Source organism: Schistocerca nitens, chromosome 1 (assembly GCF_023898315.1).
Source record: "Schistocerca nitens isolate TAMUIC-IGC-003100 chromosome 1, iqSchNite1.1, whole genome shotgun sequence".
NCBI lineage: Eukaryota > Metazoa > Arthropoda > Insecta > Orthoptera > Acrididae > Schistocerca > Schistocerca nitens.
Window position 1 is genome coordinate 834,556,938 of NC_064614.1, and position 18,695 is coordinate 834,575,632.

The 18,695-nt window shown below is 41.3% G+C and overlaps 1 protein-coding gene and 1 non-coding gene across 2 annotated transcripts in view; one reads left to right on the plus strand and one right to left on the minus strand.

Moving 5' to 3' along the window:
• LOC126207900 (protein FAM161A-like) overlaps positions 1 to 18,695 on the minus strand; it is a 216,266-nt gene that overhangs the window by 82,055 nt on the left and 115,516 nt on the right. Inside the window, exons 4-5 of the mRNA XM_049938884.1 lie at positions 552 to 843; positions 238 to 392 (exon numbers count right to left, since the gene is read on the minus strand). Coding sequence (XP_049794841.1) covers positions 238 to 392; positions 552 to 843 — 447 coding nt within the window. The remainder of the gene's footprint in view (positions 1 to 237; positions 393 to 551; positions 844 to 18,695) is intronic.
• Trnat-ugu (transfer RNA threonine (anticodon UGU)) lies at positions 1,559 to 1,633 on the plus strand. Its single transcript has one exon. It is a non-coding gene; the product is annotated as a tRNA-Thr (tRNA).

Sequence of the window (18,695 nt, forward strand, 5' to 3'; positions counted from 1 at the left end):
GAACACAATCATGTGACAAATTGAAACTAAACATAAACTGGCCCATGGTCACATGCAGCCATGTTTAAGTAGGTCTCTAAAATATGTTCCACTTCATTCAAGTTTTTAGATATATGTTGTTTGAGACATGCAGTTAGCCAGTCAACTGTATGAAGCAATTCAACAAACCAGCATTATTAAAGTCACCTATGATAGTTTCAGGTTTATCTTCTTAGTCTCTCTCTGAAAAGTAATTACCTTGCAGACTGTATTCGTAGAATGGCTGCTAGATTGTTTCTGTTTACCATTACACTCAGTGCAGAATGTGGTCTAGGTTTCTCCTTTTCAGCTGAGAGTCGAATGCCATATGGTGATACACTGCTGTTATCTGATGGGGGTGAATGTAGTTTTGACTGAAATGCAAGAATATTTCACCATAAGCGAACAAAACATTTAATTATTTATGTACAATTACATTCATGAGGAACATTAAATTTCACAATTAAACTTTGCCCTTAAGAAAGAGATGAGTGCATTTCATCCTGCATTCCTGACATAATTAGACACTTTACCCGCTTCCCTTGGATGTTTGCAGTCTGCAGACGAAATTCATGAGGGCTTGTGGTAATATTCTCATCAAATCTGTGTTCTAATTCTCTCCTCATTTTATCATGCAGTTTTTTGTAATTTGGAATCTTTTGTTTATTTTTTATTCTTCTGTCAATATCCAAACTGTCTGAATAATCTTCCCTCTGAGCTCTAATATGCTTCAAATCTTTTTCTAACTGTTCTCTAGCAGCCATGGATGGAGGTAATGACGCAGACTGTAAGAGTTCCTCTGCTCGTATTTTTCTCTTCAGTGATCTGAAATAAAAATTATTGTATCACATGAAGACATCCTCTGGAGATCATTCATAAAAAAGTATCACCAAAATAATTTTATTAAATAAACATAGATCCAGTGACAATAATTGCAATTCAGCCAAGTCATAAAACAAACATGTTTTACTACATAAATGGCACTCTGAGAGGCATGATTAAAAATGTTTGACAATCATCAATGATGCTATTATCTTGTTATCTCCTGAGATAAATTAGTATCTCAGTGTTGCAGCCTCACTCCATAATGCCATACTTTTTAGGAATAACTGGGTTACATACTGTTCATTCAGTCTGATGTTAGTGTCGTAACACTAGAAAGTTGACAGTCTGTGTAAAGAGTAAGTGAGGTGTGTAATAGTGTCAACCTTGTTGAGCAGATTTAGTTGCTATATGAAAGTATACAGAATAGATGGTTACAAATGGAAATAATTTTTGCCATTATCAGCTCCATCATCACATAGAATATGTACATTTGTAGGGAACATATCAAGATATTAACAGAACTTCCACAGATACTTAGCACACACTATGCCCGAACTTGTACAGGACTTGGTAGATTAATCTGCCACGAGTAATGAGTATGATGGGCAAACATCTATTAGGCGCACTACAAATGTAGTGGTGTGGACATATTGGGAATGTGGATCTCACGGGGAGCGTGCAAGGGATAAGTCCCTGCAGACGCACTATCCTCTGTGCCTGCGGTGGCTCAGATGGATAGAGCGTCTGCCATGTAAGCAGAAGATCCCGGGTTCGAGTCCCGGTCGGGGCACACATTTTCAACATGTCCCCAATGAAGTACATCAACGCCTGTTTGCAGCTAGGGTGTCTATTTAATTATCATTTCATTTCTAGCAAAGCTGCATGGTCATCCACGGTAACTGTTCTTTCGGGAACAGATACTACCGTCATATATAGTTACAAGTGGAATGGGCACATGGCCATTGGCACTGGACATTGCCACACTGTCAGAGCACTGCATGGTCTTATAATCCTGATAACCTTCTTCCTCATGCTGATGGGAGAGTGGGATTCTGTCATCTTCTAGAGGAACAGCTCCTTGACACCTGTACTGTGGGAGAGAGACAAACTGGTGGCAGCTCCATTATGCTCTGGGGGCATTCATGGACCAAGTGGAGCTTGTGCAAGGCACTATGAAGGCCTAGGAGTATCGTACATTGGTTGAAGACCACATACACCTCTTCATGACCATCATGTTACCTGATGGCAGTGGTATTTTTCAGCACTATAACACACCATTCCACAAGGCCAGGAGTGTGATGAAGTGGTTGAAGGAACATAGTGGCAAGTTCCAATTGATGTGTTGGCCCACAACTCACCAGATCTGAAGCCAATCAACACATCCGGGATGTGACTGAAGGCGGCGTCAGAGCTCATTGTCCCTCTCCCCACAATTTACAGGTATTAGGTGACTTGTATGTGCAGATGTGATTCCAACTCCCTCCAGTGACCTACCAAGGCCTTATTGTTTCCATGCCATGGCACGTCACTACTGTTATCCATGCCACAGATGGACTTACCAGCGCATGTGGTCATAATGTTCTGGCTGATCAGTGTACATAACTGTGAAATGCTGAAGGTCCTTCTGAGATGCTGAGTTTTATACAATAAAAGTGGTGTTCTTGATAGAAACAATTAGTCTTGAATGCTGATACAATCTAATAAGGCAGTGACACAGTAATATTTAGTAGCATTCTGCTGCGTCAATATATTTCCTCATTGGTGCCTTCCATACTAAGATTGATAAGTCTGTAGATTCATTCAGGCTGGCAATAGAGCTCTAAGTTAGAAACATATGTCAGTCAATCAGAGTCACAGGTAGTGAGACCATGTGAACTTAGCATCCTATGGTGGAATGTATGCATGGCGTCCCCCATCGAAGGCAGCGAGAGATGGAAGAGCTAGCTCCCATGGTGGTGCACTGGCAGGGGATTTAAATATGTCATAACCTGTGTAGCTGTGAGCAGCATGTATGGTGTGGTCGAAGAAGATTCCTTCAATACCATATTCCTCCTCCCACATAATAGTGCACCGTCATCATATGGCATGGGTGCAAGCGATGAGAAGGTGGGAGGTTTGTCCCATTGTGCTCCTGGTGAGGTTGGCTGTGGTGCAATGGCAGATGGTGCCAACCAATCCACTTCCTGACATTCATCTTGCAGAACACCAGGAACATCTATCTAGCAACTGGAAGTAGGATGTCCACCCAAAAGTACAGGTGCGTATAGAATTGGCACTGCTGAGGACGCAGACGGCTCTATGGGTGATGCACAATTGCTGCCATAGTGACCGACGGGTGCAGTGGCTGTGGCAGCAGATGCACAGGTCAGACAGCAGCATAGATAGGCAGGTGTCTATCTCCATAGCAGAGTCGTCGGAGGATCAGCAGGGACAGCAGACTAGTTTGCAAAAAGAATGTCTGGAAAAAAAAACTAAGGCAGGATCACTATTATCACAGAAACAAAATTGGTTGTGGTGCCATTGATGGGTGCCCAGTGCACCCCAAGTGATATAATGAGCACAGCTAGACATCTGAGTGAAGCTGCCAGAACACAGTTGTGAGGTTTGTGCTATACACAGTATAAAACTGTGTCCTTCACGCAGAACTTTGTTGTGAAGTTAGCACTGGAAACAGAGTAGTGAGGGTGAAATGATGCAGCAGATTGTAGTGACAATGACTGTTAAGAGTTCTGTTGATGAAGCATCATGACAAGCATAGCTCAACGGGTGCTCAGAAACAACAAGGTTTTTTCCTTTGAGTGCAAAGAATTGCATTTGGACATCTGAGCCATGAAAATACAAATGAAATATTTGGCTTCATTGTTCGACTGTGGAGAGAATGGTGCCATTTCTGTATGCTGAATTCTATTTTGTTGGCAAAATTGTTGAAATTCCAACAAAGAAAATTGTGGACCATTGTCTGAAACAATTGTTTGTCATAAACCTTCTAAGCAAAAGACAGAAATGAGTTCTTTGATAGCGCTAGCACTAGTAGTCAAATGCACTGGAATGACAAAAGGATATTTGCCGTATACATCAACAACAACAAGCCATCTTGTGTTTCAGAAAGGACCAGCAAAATCAATATGAATAAGTTTCCAAGGACTGTCAGGTCACGGGAAATTGAAAATTACTTGGTGTAGAACTGCCTAGTTATTTTCACATGCGTGGCAGCAGGTGGTAATATCTTTTATCCAGTTATCAAGTAAGCCACAAACAATGCCGGTGCATTAGTTGCTAGTTCTAATGATTTCCAAATATCCTCTACATAATAGTTTCAACACGTGTTGTTGCAAAGATGTGAGAATCAGTAGTCACGTTTCTTCATTAGGAGAATGCAATAATGTTATACAATTCTGAAGAGAAATGTTGTAGTGTTGTGATGGTATTTGCAAAACTGATTTTGGATTATGAGGTCAACCCATCTAATTGCAGTAGCTGAGCAAACGCATTAGTAACTGATCATTTTCAGTTGACTGTGCAATGGGAATCACTGGGAAAAGCTTGCAATGCTTGTGAATCAGAATAATCAATTTGATAAAAAGAAACTTCTGATGTGTCAAAATACAGAGTTTTTCCCATATGTAAGTGAGACAGAGCGTTTGCATTTGCATGCTAAGCCACAGGGTGATAAATAATTTCATATTTATGATTGAAAAGAAACAATGATCAATATTGCAGCTTCTGCGCTGTACAATCAGGTACCTTTTTATATCAGATGAAAAAGACCAGTCACTGGCTTATGATCAGTCTGAAGGGAAAAATTTGCTACTTTGCAGATATTGATGAAATTTTATGACTCCATAAAATATGGCTACAGCTTCATTTTCCAGCTGACTTGGAATTTCTTCAATGTCTTAGACATTAATTATACATGGTGATTTGTGTTGGCAACCTTTGAGATAAAACTGCCCCTATTCCACGTGATGATGCATCAACTGCAAGCATTACTGGATTTTGTGGGTTGAAAAGCATAAGAGATGGGTGACTAAGTAATGCATGATGCAGTTTCTGAAAAGACTGTTTGCATTCTCCAGTCCATTTAAAAGCAACATTATAATGCTGTTTATGTGATGCACAGGAGTGATTTTTTGCACAGCATTTGGAATGAATTTGATGTAGTGTGTCAGTTTCCTAAGACCAGCTTGTAGTTCCTGTACATTTGTAGGAGAAGGAAATCTCTGTATGTCCTCTAAATGCTTAGTCAAGGCACGAGTGTCATGGGCATGAATGAAATGTCCCATATATTCTATTTCAACATTGAAAAATGAACATTTCTGTAAATTATGCTTGAATCCTGCATCAGTCAAAACTTGAAAAAGACTCCAAATTTTTGAAATGCTGTTATGGTCTGGATGCAATAACATCGTCTACATAATTTGAGCAGGATGGAACTTTCAGAATTGTTTGTTCCAGAAACCATTGAAATAATGCAGAATCAGAATGGCTCCCAAATGGAAGCTACTCGTATTGATACAAGCCAATGTGTCTGTTAACCAACATAATTCTGCTGAAGATATGCATCAGCTAAATAAATTTTTGAAAACAATCGCACATCCAATAAATGATCCACAAACCCATCAATACATGGAAGTAGGAAAGAATCAGTCACTCTCTAGCTATTAACTGTAGTTTTAAAGTCGGTACAAAGTCTGATATTTGCATTAATTTTTCTCATGATCACAAGGGGAGGTGCCCTTTGACTCACAGAAATGGCTTACAAAACTCCAATTTCTTCTAAAATTTTGAGATCATAAGCAACTTGATCATGAATGGCATGGGGTACTGGATGAACATGGTAAAACTTTTGCATTCTCTGTGAGTGTAATGTGCACATGAAAATTCTTCACATGTCCCAGTGTGGGTCGACAAATGTCCATATTTTTCACACAAACTCACAAAATACTGACATGGGAAGATTGTGTATCAATAGCAGGCACATTCTCCTGAATATCTAAACCAAATAAATCAAAAGCATCCATAAAAGAAAATCTGGGACTAGAACTTGACTGAAATACTGTGAAAGACACTGATGTAGCCATGTCTCTATATTTTGCTTGTAAAATGCATGTTCCAAGAACAGAGTTACTTTTGCCATTGTAAGCCATGAGATGCAGGTGTCATTTCTGTAGTTAAGGGTGTCCCAGTTGTCGATACGTATTTTGATTAATCAGTGTGACTGAAGCACCAGTATGTAATTGAAATGGTATGGATCGATTGCAAATTTTCAGAGATGAACAGTTTGCAGTTTGTCCTCTGAAAGTGACTATCTGTTCTGATTTGTATAAACTTTCCTTGTTGGATTAGTGATTGACAAGGCATTTAGCTTTACATCTACTTCAGGAGGGCTGACTAAATGTGGCAAGTTTTGCATTTTGCAATGTGATTTCTTCCCTTTTTGTCCATGGTTCTTGTGTTGCTTGCCAGGAGTAATTGGTGCAGCCTCAGAATGAGAGACGATATTTATTTCCATTTTCTCAGGTCACGATTTGGGTGGAACTGAATTTACTCTGCATTTATTTTGCATCCACTCTTGCTGTGTGTCTCCTGATTTATGACAGTGTTGCCATTCTGCATGGTGGAAAAAGCAGTTTTTGTAGTAATGTGTTACATGATATTTCACACAAGATTTCAGAAGGTTTGAACCAGCAGATGAAGTAGCTCAGTGCCTCAAGCCATGTTTATGGTGTTACCTGTAGCAGTTGTTGCCTTGTGCTATGAGAAATGGGCTACTGTGACCTATCTGTGGTCAGCATTGAAACAACAGGCACATAAAAGCTAAGTTCCATGAAAGCTTACACTTCCTGGACTTCAGTTACTTCAAGAACATCATTGAGACTAGGGGCAATGCTTTAGAATCTCAGTCCATATTATGTTATCACCAAAGTTTTGAATACTGCCATCGCAAAGTGTTTCATCTTGAAATGATGCTCCACAAGAGCAGTTAAATTTCTATTTCCTAGTCTTCCATTGAGTTCAGAGATTCATTCCTTGTAAGACTGATTATTATGATGACATGTATGAAAAAATTTTGAAATGAGTAGCAATACATGAATCTGAGTTATGTATAAGTCATCTAGTGTGTTAAAAATGTCTTCATATGGCAGGATTTTGGGCTCTAACTGAGGGAACAGCTTATTACACAGCCTAAATATATACACTCCTACCCATGAAAAAAAAGAGTGCCATGATTCATTTGATAGTTTGTATACTGTGAAATTCCACTCTGGCTGCAGGTAGTACCCTGTCCACTACTCTCATTTTTCATTAAAATAGCAGAAGGGAGGAGGCAGCACCTGGCCCCTAGCATTCTGTGCTTCTGTCATTGATGTTTGCTGGGTTTGTTGTGTATCCATCAATCTGTCAATAGCAGTCAGCAAAGAAGTGATTTGTTGGCTCTGAAACTGAATAAGTGCAATGAGTGATCGCTCAGCACGAGTTGCCATTTCCTACACAAATTAAAGACACTGTAAAATATATTCTACACAAAAATGACCAAAAGTTTTCTGAATTTCTGATAACTGCCACACTTAAGCACCAGACTCATCACCAGTGAATGTCTGATGTGTCAGTAGTTGAGATGGCCAATAAAGTCTATCAGACATCTACAAAAAGATAATACATTAGTAAGTTTATTTACAACATGTACACTTAATAACTGAGATATACATAACACTGAAATGCTATATGGTCCTTCTATGGTGTTGAGTTATACACAGGGTGAACATTAATAAAACTGACAAACTGCAGGGATGGATTCCAGACTGTAAATTGAGGAAGAAAGGTCCTATGAACATGTGTCCAGAATGTGTCATTGCCACGGTAGACAGTGCTGATGAATTATACTTCCTCTGACCATGTGCCTATGTTCCTTGTGTGTTGCAGGCTGCGTTATTGATGGAGCATACTGTAAGCAGCAGAATGATCCAGTATTCCAGTCAGGAACGTACCAAGATGGTGTTTGTGTATGGCCCAGCAGGTGGAAATGACCAAGAGGCAGCATGGCTATACTGAAACAAGTACCCTCACAGACACTGACCATATCGCATTTAAAGCCCTTTTCGGGCATTTGTGTGATCATGGGTACTTTTAGACAGACAAACATGCAGGGAGGTGGCAGAATGTGTGTAAAACAGATTTCGAGGACTGGGTTCTACAGGATGATGAGACAAATCCTAGTACAAGCTCTAGGAAAGTGACCTACCAAGCTGATGTAATCCATTTGTGTATTTTGCATGACAACTGCTACTATTCCTGTCACTTGCAATTCCATGCTGGCCACTTTGAACATCTGTTGCAACATAGATGCAGTGCAGGTCTGTGCGATATTCTGCGAAAATTTGTTGTCATTGCACGCATACCACCCATTTCCATACACATGTTTATAAGACCTTTTTTCCTTGATTTTCAGTCAGGGATCCATACCTGCAGTTTGTCAGTTTTATTATTGTTCACCCTGTATAAAGAAAGTAATGTTCCTGATAGAAACAATCGATGGCAGGCAATGGAAACCTCGTAACTCCATTTGTCTGTGAAAACCTTATACTTCCAACAATCTGTCAATAACTATGATTCTACTATACAGTTACACATGTAGCAACTTCATCTGTATTTCTTATACTATTTTTAAGAAACTGTTTTAAAATTTAACAAAATGGAGTTACGAGGTTTTCATTATTTATGATCGCAACTAGCGTTGCATGCTGATACACACTAATAAGTCAGTGACACACAGTAATGTTTAGTAGCATTGTGCTATGTTGATATATTTCCTCACTGCAGTCTTCTGTATTAAGGTTGATAAGTCTGTAAATTCATAGAGTCTGATGACTAAACTCTGAGTGCAGCTACTTAAAAAGACATGGCAGCTTCCCAATTGAAGACAGCACTGAAAGAAAGTGAGCCCAAACAGTGCAGCACTGGCAGGAGTTTTAAATACCTGCCACTCCCACATAGCTACAAATGGTGCACACCATGTCAGGTGTGGTCGACATAGATACTGTCAATATTGCACCTAGTTCATGTCAAATTAGTCACTGGGCATCAGACTTTAAAATAAAACAAAAAAGAAGAGCTAAAACATTATCTTTTGGATAGCTCTTTCCATTATTTACCAGATTTTTTTTTTACTCAGTAATACTTTGTGAACTCCATTTAATTTTAAGAGTTATGATATGAACTTACTATGCAGCACTGGTGTCTCACTTTTTAGCAGAATGCTTTATATTATTCAATTAGAGTGTTGCATATGAAGTGTTATTACTACAGTTATCTGAGTTATTATCTCAGCATTAGGACCTCACTTTTCATGAATCTGTTTACATGTGATTCAGACTGTAAGCCTTATGACCATTTACATCTACATCTACATGGATACTCTGCAAATCACATTCAAGTGCCTGGCAGAGGGTTCATCGAACCACCTTCACAATTCTCTACTATTCCAATCTCGTATAGCGCGTGAAAAGAAAGAACACCTAAATCTTTCTGTATGAGCTCTGATTTCCCTTATTTTATTGTGGTGATCATTCCTCTCTATGTAGGTCGGTGTCAACAAAATATTTTTGCATTCGGAGGAGAAAGTTGGTGATTGGAATTTCCTGAGAAGATTCCATCACAATGAAAAACGCCTTCCTTTTAATGGTTTCCAGCCCAAATCCTGTATCATTTATGTGACACTCTCCCCCACATTTTGCGATAATACAGAACGTGCAGCCCTTCTTTGAACTTTTTCGATGTACTCCGTCAGTCCTATCTGGTAAGGATCCCACATCACGCAGCAGTATTCTAAAAGAGGACAGACATGCGTAATTTACATATGGTTGTTACTCTAATAATCTAACATGTTCTACACCCTAACAGTAAACTCACATCAAGGATCCATGGACAACTCAAGAATAAATCTATACAAATAAAAATGTAATGTCAGTTTGTTCAGCATCGTAAATATATAAAAGTTCTTCACTGATTCCTTTGAAATTTTGACACAACATTGGATTCAAATAGTTTGTTTGTGTGTGTGTGTGTGTGTGTGTGTGTGTGTGTGTGTGTGTCCTATATGGTGCTCCAACAGGTATATAATAACATGCATGTATCTGAATGCAGTGTTCTTTCAAAATTTCAAAAGAATCAGTGAAGAACTATTAGAAATTTCAATTACACCTATATAAACAAAAATGTAAATGGTTTGTCCAGAATCTTAAATCTCTAGAAGTTCTTCACTGATTGCTTTGAAATTTTTGACACAATTTTGCATCTGAATATGCACATTGGTATATACCTACTTTTTAATATATATGGGGGTTTCCTATTGATGCTGACAAGTCCCCGGATAAAAATAACCAACGTTTACAGTCAAACAAACTTTATTCACAATGTTTCCCCAAAGCTCACTCCGTCCAAAGTTAGAGCACTTCTTGTTCCAGTCATTGGCAATTGATGATTGCCACAGAGAGCCCCCATGGCTCCACCCCAGGAGTGTGAAGCAATGGGGAGAGGAAAAGTGCCAATGGGCATTGTTGAATACAGGGGTGTTGTAGGCTGCTCAGCAGGTGTTGTTGATAGTGCAAGGTTGCATGATAACCCATGCTGTCACTGGTGCAAATGGAAGGCATGGGTAGACTGTTTCTTGCAGAGTAGTGGAGGTCCATGCAGGGTGGACTACAGAAGGTATAGTCCATCATCCAGTAAGGAAGACAGATCAGTCAACCTGCACATGTGAACTGGACTGCCACAGAAGGTGGCAGTGTTGGAGGATTGGCATGGAGAGGAGCGAATATTGAGCATCCCCTTGGTGCTAAGTGTCACTGTTATTCCAGCCACATCCACCTCATCTGGAACAGGAACTGTGCACAGGATAGTTACATGTGCAGTGGGTGTGGCCATGGGTGAAGTGGCCCTCATGTGGAGGACAAAGAGTGATCTATCTTGGAGCTCTAAGGAAAGCTCATCACACAGGCACCAAAATTGTTTATAGAAAAGCATGTCTCATCGTCGGTAGTTTTAAGAGGACACTGTAGAAGAAGGGATGGGGGGGGGGGGATATTGTAAGTCATGAGAAACACTAAAACAGTTTCATTCTGTAACATAATAAACTCACATCAATTCAGGGCCAAATTCAAGAAAACTGGGAGGACAGTTATGCAATCATGGAGGAGGCATACAGATAGCAGCGACATGCAACTGGACATGCTTGACAAGAGTCGGGAGGACAGGTAGGTTGACTGTTGCAGCACTGTCAATGAACTCAGCAGGGGGGATTAATGTCTCACCATACAGGACCTTGGCAAGTGACACCAGGGGGGGGGGGGGGGGGGGGTCTGCTTTATAATCTGTGTGGATTCCTAACATGACCCATAGAAAGGTGTTGAACCACTCACCACTGTGGCACATGACAGCCACATTCAGAGTTCTGAGCCAATGCTCGACAAGTCCATTGCTCTGAGGGTGGTACGCTGTAGAGCAAAATTTATCCACACCACAGAGCATTCAGAGTTTGTTAAACAACAGTGATCCAAACTCCCTACCCTCATTAGTTGTCATGAATGTAAGGCACTTGAATCTAACAATCTAGAAAGATACAAATGCTCATACTACAGAATTCGCCAGATGTCTTCAAGAGGGATTACCTCCACCCACTGTGGAACACGGTTGATGATGGGCAAGATATATCTGAAACCATCAGACACTGGTAACAGCCCAACAAGGTCTACATGCACATGTCAGAAACAGCTTCTTGGGACTCAAATTTGCCCAGAGGGCACTGCATATGTCTGCCAACTTTGCTGTACATACGGCACTCAGGTGCGAGCCACACATGGCAGTGCTACTTTGTTCCTGACAACACAAAGTGTTCCATGACAAGCCACATAGTAGCCTTAGTGCAAGGGTGTGAAAGATTATGCAAAGCACCAAAAATTTGGCATTGTAAAGCACCCAGGACAACAGGCTGAGTGACACCCGTAGATGTATCACCCCACAACAGCCTGACCAAGCCCAGTAGTTTGCAAGAAACTACCTGTAGGGAAGTGGAAGAGGGCTGGTATAGGTTCTGAAGTTTGATATCATTGTCCTGTACACAGGCCAATTTGTCAAAATTAATAGGAGATGAAATATCACTGGCATGTGACAGACAATCATCCACCACATTTTCCCAGCCATGGATATATCGGATGTCTGTCACATACTGACAGGTGATATCCATCTGCCGAAACCTGCATGTTGGAAAGTCAGTGGCAGGATAGTGAATAGAGTCCATGAGGGGAAGATGATCCATGAAAATTGTTATGTTCCATCCTTCTGTGTCTGCAAATTTGATGGCCTCATACACTATAAGAAGTCCCCTGTCAAAAGCCGACCACTTACATTGAGGCATACATAGTTTTTTGGAAAAAAATGGAGTGGCTGGGTTGTGCTGTTAAAGAACTGCACCTATTGCAAAATCACTTGCGTCCACTGTAATAGAGATGTGAGCATATGGTAAGGAGTGGGCGAGAGTGACAGCAAATTCCAAATCTGTTTTGAGATCCTCGAAAGCATTGATCATATTGTCAAGCCACTGTACCTGGCGATTACTAAAAGTTTGTTTGCCAGCTAATGCATCAGTAAGAGGGGCTCGAATAGCTGTTGCCATCTATAAAAATTGATGGTCCCCAAAAACTGGTGCGATTTTCAAAAGGTCACTGGTAGTGGTAGGTTACGAATGCAATTGACCCAATCTTGCGAAGGGCATATACCCTCACAGGAGAACAGAGGTGCACCAAAGTTGTGAATTATCATGATTAAACTTGACTTTGTTACATGCCAGCAAGTCCTGTACCATGGTCAGGTGTAGATCATGTTCTTCGTCAGAGGAGGAGAAAATGAGAATGTCATCTAGGTATGCATAGCAGTAAGAGGAGTTAACGAGAAGTGAATCTATGAAACATTGCCAAGTTTGAGCCGCATTTTCGAGGTGGTAAGGCATGTAACAAATTTTTTTTAAGACCAAAGGGGGTGATCAAGGTTGTTTTTTGTATGTTACTCTGTTCCATAGGTGTTTGTAAATATGACATGTGGCAGTCAGAAACACTGAAAATGTGTGTTCCACTAAGTAGTTGAGTGAAGTGCTCCATTAAGTAGTTGGTGAAGTCTTGAATGTGTCGGACAGGATAATTATCTATTGTGGTACGCACATTGAGATGATGATAGCCATCAGAAAGGCACACTGTGCCATTCTTTTTGGGGATTCACCATAAGGAGGAAGACCAATTACTGCCCAGCAGGTGAAAAATGTCTGCCCGAAGAAGTTCACCCACTGCACTCTTAGCAAGGTGTAATTTGTGTGGAGGGATATGGTATGCTTTATGATACACTGGGGAGTCATCTGTCATGACAACTTTGTGTGTCATTCTATTCATAAAAGTATTAATTTAGACTGACAAACATGACAAAGGGACATCTTGAGCAAGAGTCAGTAGCACACAAGAGTCAGCAACCTGAGATGCCAATGGTGTGGGTGAAAGTGAGCACGCTGGAGTTGTAGGAGGCACGTCACTGGTGTTGAGATACGACAGCCTAGACTGTTGGCTTATGAGACATGGTGCATCAGTGAGGATCTGCCTAGCCATCGAGATGGAGTGGTTCAGTTCTGCATTGCGAGCATGAAGGTCATCAACAGCAGAGCACTCTGACTGGAGCTGGGCAATGTAGGCGGTGGGGCAGCTCACCAGAGAAGAGCACGCGATGATAGCTGTGTCAATATCATTGGGGAGCTTGTAACGCCGGAAATGCATATCCTCCTATTTCCATCTATTGTACCATAATTTTTTCCTTATTTTGTTACCTGAAGATATAACATTTCTGTGTCTATATATATATATATATATATATATATATATATATATATATATATATATATATATATATATATATATATAAAACGATGTATAATTGGTTTGTTTTGTAAATATTATTTGTATTTTACGCTGGGTCTTGCCTAGGAAAAACTATGCTATTGAACGAATACATCGATAGGTCGTGTGAAGAACGAAAGTGTGTAGGACCTTTGGTAGTGTTAACTCTGCCATGTGGAGAGCGGGCAGCGAGAGAAGAGTCTGGTTGGAGTAGTGCGATTGAGCAGGTGTGTTGTGTGATGCTCCCGCAAGTTGCTGGGCTTTCGGGGTTTGGCAGCATGTAATTGCGATCGACTGGCTATGGTAGTTTCTAGCACAGTGTCGCGGACGGGAAGCATTAGCTGGCACACATCAAGAGCCCGTTTTGCCTGGTGACCGTGTCGAGAAGAAGGCGCGCCAGCATCCAGCTTCTGCAACAGCGACGGCCGACAATGAGTGACTGTCGCCACCTCCTCGATCGACGACTTCAAACCTTCAATCAACCAACAAGGAAGACTAAAAGCACGTAAAGTTTCAGAACTGTATGGCAGACCTCAGCTTTTAAAATTGTTGCATCACAAAATTACAGCAACTTAGCATGAACCTTTGTTGCTCATTGTCCCAATTGCATTGCCAAGCAGGGTCCCTTCCTTTTCCGAAATGAACCCGAGTGTCATTGAAATTCAAACGCCAGCATTAAAATAATATAATTCAATTTCACTGCTTTAATTTCAAAGTTCAGTTAAAGTATTTATAGCTGGCTACAATATTTAGATTATACAAGCACAAATTAAGAGTGCGAGTTTTGTTAGCATATTTTAGCTTACCTGTGACTGCAGCTCAGCTTGGTACGTACTAAATTTTACTATTGTTAATTGTTCAGAATCATTTAATTCAAGTTCGAAGTTAAATCTCTTATTTCTAAATCATGTAGAGTCAAGTTGCTTTTGAAATGATGGTTGAGGTAGTCCAAGACTAACCGTATTTTACTGAATTTCGATGTGCTTCGGAAAGAAAGCTCACTATTAACTTCAGTCACTAAATTAACTTTCGATTTTCCGGTTTTATTAATTCTTTTGCTAAATTAAGTCAGAGTGTAGCGAAATTTATTACTTCTGACAAACTTTCAGTTTTTACACTGCATGTGTCAACCTTCAGTTGCCACGCTTCTAGTGCTAATTATATGTGTAATAACCTTTCTTTTTCAGTTACTATAGTAATTGTCCTTAGGACTGGCGACTGTAATTTCCCCCAAATCTCAAATATCTAATTACCGCTAGTTAATTGTTAACGTAACGGCCGCACATTTACTTTCTTTATTAACTTTACCCCTTTTCAAAATTAATTTCCACCAGTTTCATTTGCATTTTTCCTTTCATTTAGATGTAACCCTTTCCTCCCTCTTTACTGACAGATTAACTTCGGTGACGATTGCTTTTCCCAAATTTCCATTAGGTACACGCGGTTTAATTTTTCACTGTCATTAAGGTCGATAAGTGAGGGGGAGGTTACAAGCTAAGGGTGAGGAGGAGCTGAGGAAGCAATTGAACATGCAATATGTGCACCCAAAGCAAGGTATTATAAAGCAGATGACAGGAGATTGGGCAACAGGCTATAGTGAATCAGGAAGTCAGTTTCAAGCACTGGGTCTTTGACGTCGGCCATGTGAAAGGACCACATGAACAGTTCATCAGGGATGAAGTGTTGATTTATTTTCCACTTGATGGAAAAGTTTGGTTGGTATCACATCCACTACAGTGAATGAGAGTGGGAGAACACTAACATCAGCTCCAGAATTGACAAGGAAATGATGATGTGAGTATAAATGCAAGGCGTACAGATAATCTTGTAGAGTAGAAGATCAAAAGAATGGAACGTCTGTACGTGCCCTTTGTCATCCTCATGAGCTGTGGTTCCTAATGCGAAACATTTGGGTATGTGCAGGGTGGTTGACAGCATCCCTGAAAGTTGGGTGGAACTAGCATAGAGGATATACTGGGTGGGTGGCTGTGCATGGGTCAGCTGGAACTGCTATGCCTTAAGTGGCAGCAGGAGGGAGGAGCTGAGGCAGGGCCCGTATTATCTTGGCTATTGTTGTGATGTTCAGTGCAGCTGGTGATTTATGTTGCTGGCAGCTAGGTGATTGTGGTTCATTGCGTTGCTCAATGAGCTACGCCCAGCCTCTACCAGCTGACAGAGGAAGTATGAGTGCTCATGTACAAACCTCAGTAACAGATGCTGTACTGCATGCATGAGGGAAGCAGGCAGCAGTGTCAAATAATGGTGTATGCCTGGTCAGTCAGCCATAATTTATCCTTGTGTGATGATGAGCTATGAAGAAGTAATTGTAATTGTAGTTGTAGTTCCTGTGGCAGTTGACTAACTACAATAAAGGTCTCACAATAAATGATGCCATGGATTGCATATGCTGGTGTATGAGAAAGACGCTTGATGAGGAGTGCACATGTAGAAATGTATTTTTTACACTCAGATGGATTTAGCAACAAGTCATTAATATGATTAGGGTGGCCATGCAAATGGTTCACCAAACAAACAAAACGAGCACTGTCATCTACAATACTGTGTATGTCCAATACGTTGTCCACCAAGGTAAACCACATCATAAGGTTGTCCATTTGTATCAGTGACAGATTTGGAAAATGACCTGGAGGCACAGTTTGTGGCAGGGTCAGTAGAGCACAGACCACACGAGGGTTTGGAGAAGTAGCATCCACTGGTGGCAGCTGTGTAGAGTGGTGACAGGCACAACGTTCTGATGAAAGTCCAGCACTTGTGTTGGGAGGATATGATGCCTAGCATTCACAGGTCATGTGGAGAAGGGGCCTGTAAGGCCACATGACAAGAACAGCATGCAGGCATGGAAGAATCATGAAGCAAGATGGGTGAAATGAAAACAGCAGTGCCGAGGTGAGCTGCTGGAGAGCTGTTGTCCATGGTCTGTGTAAGAGGGGACAGCACATGACCATGAGCAAAATCCAATGCAGAAGATCAATGACTGAAGCAGATGGATTCCTGAAGGAAACCGCGAAATCATGATTGAGTGTCAAGTGGCGGGACGGAATCACAGATGGTATGTCGCCTGAGGTCTGCACAGCGGTATCCGGATGTGGTTGACTCTAGTGTCTCATTAGTCAGTGTGGAAGTGAGCACATAAATAGCACAGCATGACTGGTGAGAATGTTGGCATCAAGGGTGTGCAATGTGTGTAAAGATGAACCACACTGGGGAGAGGGAGCTGTGTGTGTGTACTCCGAAACTGTACAGCCAAGTGGTCTGTAGTGGTGTAAGGTAGAAAATCCAGAGAGAGGAAACTTCCTCATGAACACAGAATCCAGCAGCAGGGATCAGTGCAGGTGTGTGCAGCACCCATTGCAGCATGAATAAGGAGGTTAGAGTCATCTGCTCCAGCACAATTATCATTGGAGAAATGAGTATTCTTGTTGTATTGGTAGCACCCACAGAAAAATGTTGCACTTCATGATTGAAAGTCACTACTGCAGTAGTGACATCCTGCACTTGTAGGAAAGTTGGAGGTTGAATCATTATATGACCTGTTGCGAGACCAGTAATGCAGAAACTGAAGCATATTCACGCAGATTGGTTTCACGAGTGTGGGTTTTCTAGCAAGGCTGATGAGTAACCAGATGGAAATAACCAACATTTACAGTCAAACACACTTTATTCATGCACAATCACATTAAATATATCACAGCATGCGAAAATGACGTAAGTCACAATGTTTTCCAAAATATCACTGCATCTGAAGAAAGAGCATTCCTCATTCCAGAGTCACTGGCAATCGATGATCACCGCATATATAATATATACACACACCAAAAAAAGTTTTACATCACCCAGGTTCACAGAACTTCTGAAGACAAACATTGACTGTGGATGCTGTATCACAGACACAGTCCCTTTGACTGTTCAGTGATGTCACTAAACCCACCCAAAGCTGTAAAAACCAATGCATGGGTAGCATCTATTAGATGTAGGGGTCCGGCAGCTGATCAATTCCAGTCATTCTACCAGGAAGGAGGTACACAGCTCGTGTTGTCTGTAGTTCAACCATACCTAGATGGTCAATACTGCAATTCCATCATGTCCGCGTTGTTACTTTGTGCCAGGAAGGGTTCTCAACAAGGGAAGTGTCCAGGCATCTTCGAGTAAACCAAAGCGATGTTGTTCGGACATGGGGGAGATACAGAGAGACAGGAACTGTCAATGACATGCCTCGCTCAGGCCACCCAAGCACTACTACTGCAGTGGATGACCGCTACCTATGGTTTATGGCTTAGAGGAACCCTGACAGCAAGGCCACCATGTTGAATAATGCTTTTCGTGCAGCCACAGGATGTCATGTTATGACTCAAACTGAGCAAAATAGGATGCATGATGCACAACTTCACTTACGACGTCCATGGAGAAGTCCATCTTTGAAACTATGACACCATGAAGTGCGGTACATATGGGCCCAACAGCATGCCCAATGGATCACTCAGGATTGGTATCACATTCTTTTCACCAATGAGTGTCGCATATGCCTTCAACCAGACAATCGTTGGAGATGTGTTTGGAGGCAACTTGGTCAGGCTGAATGCCTTAGACACACTGTTCAACGAGTGCAGCAAGGTGGAGGTTCCCTGCTGTTTTGGGGTGGCATTATGTGGGGCTGATGTACGCCATTGGAGGTCATGGAAGGTGCCATAATGGTTGTACAATATGTGAATGCCATCCTCCGACCGATAGTGCAACCATATCGGCGAGGCATTCGTCTTCATGGATGACAATTCGCGCCCCCATCGTACACATCTTGTAAATGACTTAATTCAGGATAAAGACATCACTTGATAGAGTGGCCAGCATGTTCTCCAGACATGAACCCTATCGAAAGTGCCTGGGATAGTGTGAAAAGGGCTG